The 5830-nt window shown below is 41.7% G+C and overlaps 1 protein-coding gene across 1 annotated transcript; it reads right to left on the reverse strand.

The window, feature by feature from the left end:
- Positions 1 to 558: 558 nt before the first annotated feature.
- sst1.2 (somatostatin 1, tandem duplicate 2) lies at positions 559 to 3046 on the reverse strand. The gene is made up of 4 exons (XM_023417557.2): positions 2966 to 3046; positions 2694 to 2872; positions 783 to 1001; positions 559 to 707 (listed from the first exon to the last, which is right to left on the reverse strand). The coding sequence occupies exons 2-3, from the start codon at positions 2868 to 2870 to the stop codon at positions 795 to 797; spliced, it is 384 nt and encodes a 127-aa protein (XP_023273325.1). The 5' UTR covers positions 2871 to 2872; positions 2966 to 3046; the 3' UTR covers positions 559 to 707; positions 783 to 794.
- Between the last annotated feature and the right edge of the window lie 2784 nt (positions 3047 to 5830).

Genomic DNA, 5830 nt, shown 5'->3' on the forward strand with positions numbered 1-5830 from the left:
CAGTATTGACCAATGCTCGTTAGCAATTGAAAAAATCTGTAAAGATAGCTGTCAGGGGGGTCAGTCGGACACCTGTCACCTGTGTTTGCCTGTGTATATATATATAGTATATATATATAGTATATATATACAGTTTTGGTTAAATATTTTACTGTACTGTACTCTCTCTCTCTCTCATACACACACAAGCACACACACACACACACACACACACACACACACACACACACACACACACACACACACACACACGCACTGTTTAATGTGTTCAGTCAATATTTGCTCACTCTGTCTCTGATCTCCATTAAAGGTTCATTTGACTTGACCCTCTCTCTCTGTTCAAACATTGAAACCTACTGCTGTTTCCACACATACACACTGATCACTCCCACTGCTCCCAGTTCCCCCCCAGTAACCCCCAGTCATGCATGCGGGGGGTTGTAAGTGTCTGATGCTTTAATCTGTGTATGATTTTTACAATCATAATCAATTATCTAATTTGTGTTTTATTGTATTGTCATTAACCAGTTCAGGACAGACAGAGGCGGAGCCACAAACTTTGATTTCTCTCTTTACTTATTAATTACATTAATTATTCAGGTATACTGCAGCTAGACAGCTGCTGATTGGTCCGTCCAGTCGCTCAGGTGAAGGTCAGGTTATCTGGGATTGGATGCTTGGTCCAGTGAATGGGGGTGGGCCTCAGTCTGCAGAAAAAAAACAAACAGATGAGAAACAGAATGCAAGTTACCTGGGCGGAGCTTAAATAGACACTCAGATACCTGGGCGGGGCATTAACAGGAAGTGAAGCCTTTCCAGTAGAAGTTCTTGCACCCGGCTTTGCGTTCACGGGGGGGCAGGTTGTTGGGGGCGTCAACGGACCGCTCCAGGTTCATCCTTCCTCCTGTTGCCGTGGAAACCACCTCAGATTCCCTTTGGGCTTCGCCCTCAGGCAGAGACATCTGAGCCAGCAGGTCCTCAACCGCACGTTTAGTCCACTCCTGAAAAACAACAACCATAGAGCAGTTAGAGCCAGGCGTAGAACCAGTCAGAACAATGCAGAACCAGTCAGAACTGTTTAGTTCCACACAGACCTGCTCTCCCTCCACCTCCAGACTCCTTCTGGATAATTTTACTGTTAATATTTTAATATGTGTTGATGTTGTCAACCTGAGGCTCTGTTGATTTGTTCCATTACATGAGCAGCACCACACCGCCAAAATAAAATGCATATTGCTGCAATAAATGGTTAAAACCTGTGAGAGTTGTTCTGACTGAAGTGTTACCATTTGGGAAATAAAACCATAAAATAATTAACAATGCATTTACTTTATTTTCGTGTGCAATTGAAGATGAACAACCTGTTCTTCATTCTGAGAACTATAAAAACAATGTGGACAATGTATGTTAGACTTCCAGCTGCTGTAGACCAGGAATGCATAAAATGACAACTTCTCAGTATTATTCAGTCAGTCCCCTGCTCATTGTGGAGCTGGAGCACCTCAGGGTGCGATTCCGGGTCCTCTCAGAATTAATGTGTCTGATCTGGAAACTTCACTGATTCTGTTATTTTATAACCCAGATCTTATTGTTGTTTCTTGATCTGCTTGGATGTTTGGCTGTGGGTGCTCTCTGTCAGAGGAGGGGTCGTTCACCAGATGCACATTTACCAAACTAACCAATTTGTCTTTTCTAGTGTAAAATCCAGTTGCAAACCAGGTCTGATAAAACACAATGCTCACCTTTGTGCAGCTTTTTCAAGAAGGTTTTTGAGTGTGATGGACACATTTCTGTCCCCCTGTGGTTGGAGGCCAGAAAACACTCACTGCGGATGCTTTAATTCATTGGCCATAATGAGTCTGTTCCACAGCCACATTCAAAAATTACGTGGACAAGTGGCATAGAGGTGTGTTTGGTTTCTCCCTCCTCTGAAAAACACACAGCCGCTTCACTAAACCTTTCTATGTGTCTCATCATGGAGCTAGAGAAAGCTGTGCTTGGTGTCTGTATTGAAGCATTAAAAACTGTCACTATATGTACAAAGATGAGGACCAGGAGTTTATATGTTAATGCAATAGTTTGACATTTCGTGAAATCCTCATCTGTGAGTTAGAAGTTCAGACTGATCCCACTCTACAGCAGCCGGTTAGCTCAGCTTTGTACAAAGGCTGGAGGGGGAACAGCTAGCTTAGCTCTCTCCAAAGGGAACTAAATCCACCTTCAAGGGCCTCTAAAGCTCATGTCATACAAAAACTGAAATGTGAAAATGACACTTTAATATTTGTCGGGTTAGGGTTCAGTTATGTGCTGGAAAAGGACTTGGCCAGGATCAGTTGCCCTTAAATGAGTTACTGTTTATAGCCCAGAAACATCCAGCACATGAGCCCCTGTTCTCTTTTTGTATTTCCTAAAATGTCAAATTACTTCCTTGAAAATGATCAGGGAAAATTAAACGCAAATAAACCATTGATAATCGGCTACATCAAGAAACAGAAAGCATGCAAACACATCCCAGTCTCCACAGTATTTGAATATTGAAGCTCTTTGCAGTTGAATAATTAGCAGTGATGTTTTGGGGGTTTGTGGCCTGATAAAAAAAGTCAGGATGTGTGAGAAAAAGATTTTCAGACTAAATAACTGGCGTTAATGTTGTTTTTTTTCTGAACGTTCTGATTGGTTGTTAGATCTCTCACCTGTGACAGGAGTCCTGCGCCGCGAGCTCTTTGCAGCAGCCGGTGATGACGCAGCTCCAAGTCCAGGTCTTGGTTCTGGTACTGGTCCTGGTCTCTGTCGGGCTGAGAGGAAACACCTGGACTGCACAGAACCAACACCACGAGAGCGAAGATGGCGGGACAACGTACACACTGCATACCTGCCAAAAAAAGAGAAGAAGAAACATGCACACCTTAGGACAGAGAGTCAGGAAGAGAGTAGCAAAGAAAGAGAGAGAAGAGCCAGTTCCTACTGTCTAATGGTCTGTTGTCTTCTGCTGGTCCTGATCCTGGTCCTGGGTCTGGGCTTGTCTCTGGTCCTGGTCCACTGGATGCTGCTGTTTTGAAGCCTGAATCTCCTCCTCCACTGGGTCACATGGTGCAGTGTGTCTGATTGACAGCTGGCGGGCTGCGAGGTGATGAAGGAACGCTGACATTCAAGTTAAACAAACGTCCATTAGTCCTTATTGACTTTAAATGGAGCTTGAGCAATAAAACAATAAAACTATCAGCAGCAGCAGCGTCTTCCCGCCGATGGCATTCATCTACAGCAAATACAACGGCAGAATGTCAGGCTGAAGAGGAGAGGAATTAACGGAGCGTTCAGAGGATTAGCAGACTTCATTAGCACTCCCTGATATCTCCATTAAACAAAGAGGCAGCAGCAGAGAGTCGCCCACTCAACATTTAGTCAGAACAAACACGACTTCATACTGAAGAAAAACACTTATCATATATTGGTTTAAAATGTTCTGCTGCAGGGAGACAGAGTGGAAATGACATCAGGGAATCCCAGCAGCCCTCAGTCACAGCAATGACAGCAACACAGTCAAACTTCTTCAAGTACCACCAGTGAAACACAGAGAGGACTGTCTAACGATTCAGTGAGTGTTCAGGCCTTGAGCTGGAACTGATTCATCTGAACTGGATTTACCTCTGAAATAAATCCTATAAACTACATTTATATTCAGCTGATCTGCAAAATCACATCAGGACACTGATAGGACAATGTCAAAGTAAAAATCCTTCACTTCATAAACTTGAGAATAAAACTAGTTTTGTCTTCAGAAGTCAGTTAAATGTGATACGAGCACGACCACATAATAATGACCACAGAAGAAAGGATAAGAATAACAGCAGGAACACATATATACAAGAATAGATTAGTTTACGTTGAGTATTTGCATTTGAAGATTTGACATGATGTTTAACCACTTTTTCTTTTTTGTCATTTATCAGCTGCATACAAACAGGCAGAATAAATCTGACATTGATTCACAGCCACATCTGTCTAAACATCTTCACTGTCTGAACATCTGTCTGAACATTTGTCAAAACTCCATAGAGTCTAAAGGTAGATGTCCACCTTTTTTTTTTTTGATTATAAAGCAGGTCTAGGTTCTATATTAATATTGTGAAAGTATCAAAGCCTCAGTCCACAGAGAAATGCACACAGCCTATATTCAGAAACTGAGACTTAAAACCAGCCGTCAGGACTTCTGGAACTTTGTGATGTCACAACAAAGCAGTCACTGCTCTCAGTCAGTCTCCCCAAGCCCCGCCCATCTGGACCCACCATCCAGCATTGCAGGATTTGGTTTCTCTGAGTGTTTACCTGAAATCTGTTATATTTTTATTGGATCACTCAGAAAACTGTCAGAATCAGAAGAGAGACCCAAAGTCTCCTATCCTCTGATTGGCTCACCGAAACTGTTGTTATTAGAGCTCCAGAGAGAAGCCGGAGAGAGGAGATGTAAATCACAGTGTGTAATACACTGAGATGGTTTTTGGATCTTAAAACCACAACATTGATCTTCTTATGGATCAACACTTGAAAGTGTAAAATAGGGACCTTTAAGGATTTCACACAAATAAAATCAACTCTTTAAAACTGATTTTACATTTTACATGTTCCTGCAGAAAAACAGCGCTGAATATACTGGAGGATTTTTTTAAGGGATGTACAATATGGCAGCTGAAGAGTCGATCTATATCTCTTGGTTATAAGTGCCACGGGTGCTCACGAGGCACTCCTCTCAGCTATTCTAGCTGTAGAGGAGTTCCTCGGGCTTATTATTATTCTTCCGCCAAATTTTGATGCGTAACTCGTCCCGCAGCTTTGAGAAAACCCCGGTAATATATACATCAAAACGTGCGTCTTGATCCCGAAAGAGGTGCTATGACTTTTGGTGTTAAAATTCCAATTTTTCCAAAAGTTATTCCCAAAAAACTGGGAATAAATAATGCATTAGGAATGCATTGGAATTTTCTTTAGAAACCCACAAAATTTCACCCTTTTTCTACAAAATTTCACCTTTTTTCTACAAAATTGCACCTTTTTTCTGAGTCACCCAGCTCTCTCATACCTGCACGTAGAAATGTGATTCAAACTATAAAACGGAGGAAAACTTCTGCTCTCTCCAAAACACAACATACATACATACATACATAACATGTAAACTTTTCAAACTGTGAACACTCAAAGGAGGAGTGGAAATCACTTTTTCTTCAAAGTTAGAGTGAAAGCGTCAGTTGGCTAGAGTGCGTGAAGCAGTAAAAAATAACTTTTATTTTTATTTTTAACTCGAGCTCACGGCCAAACCGTAAAAAGGAGACAAATAATTCTTTCTGAAAATGTAGACATAGCTGTTGGGATTCATAAAATGTAACTTTGACAGGCAGGGTCTGCCCAAAATTTAAACGGGGTTGCCGAGTCCGGCAGCAATACCTGTCTCATTCTCATTGACACCTAATGTAATCGTCTTTTTTTTTCAAAAGAATCTCACTCTGTCTTCGCACTGAGCTTACTCACTCATTTTAAGGAATATCTGAATAAAATAGAGACTGTAAGAAACTTCTGGCTTCAGTGTCTGTCACGGTGTTTTAGGTTTTTGAAAAGAAGTAACGGTTTTCTCATAATTTGCAGTTGTTTGAAGCCATGTAGAAGCCAAATTCTTGGCAGATTTTCACATTGCCATGGCAACGGCAGCTCCTGACCTGTGTGTGTGTGTGTGCGTGCGCCTAGCAACCAGATAACCAACTCTCCAAGCTCTGCTAGCTTTACATTAGCCGCATGTTAGGTCTTAAATTACATTTAGTTAGGTCTTAAATATGTAAGT

This window comes from Seriola lalandi, unplaced genomic scaffold (assembly GCF_002814215.2).
Source record: "Seriola lalandi dorsalis isolate HSWRI2012SDOR001 ecotype SW California unplaced genomic scaffold, Sedor1 jcf7180002054575, whole genome shotgun sequence".
Classification (NCBI taxonomy): domain Eukaryota; kingdom Metazoa; phylum Chordata; class Actinopteri; order Carangiformes; family Carangidae; genus Seriola; species Seriola lalandi.

Coding starts and splice junctions, on each gene's coding strand:
- sst1.2 (XM_023417557.2), bottom strand. CDS start 2,870: ATGCAGTGTGTACGTTGTCCCGCCATCTTCGCTCTCGTGGTGTTGGTT. Junction 1,002..2,693: donor GCGCAGGACTCCTGTCACAG/GTGAGAGATCTA, acceptor GTTGTTTTTCAG/GAGTGGACTAAACGTGCGGT.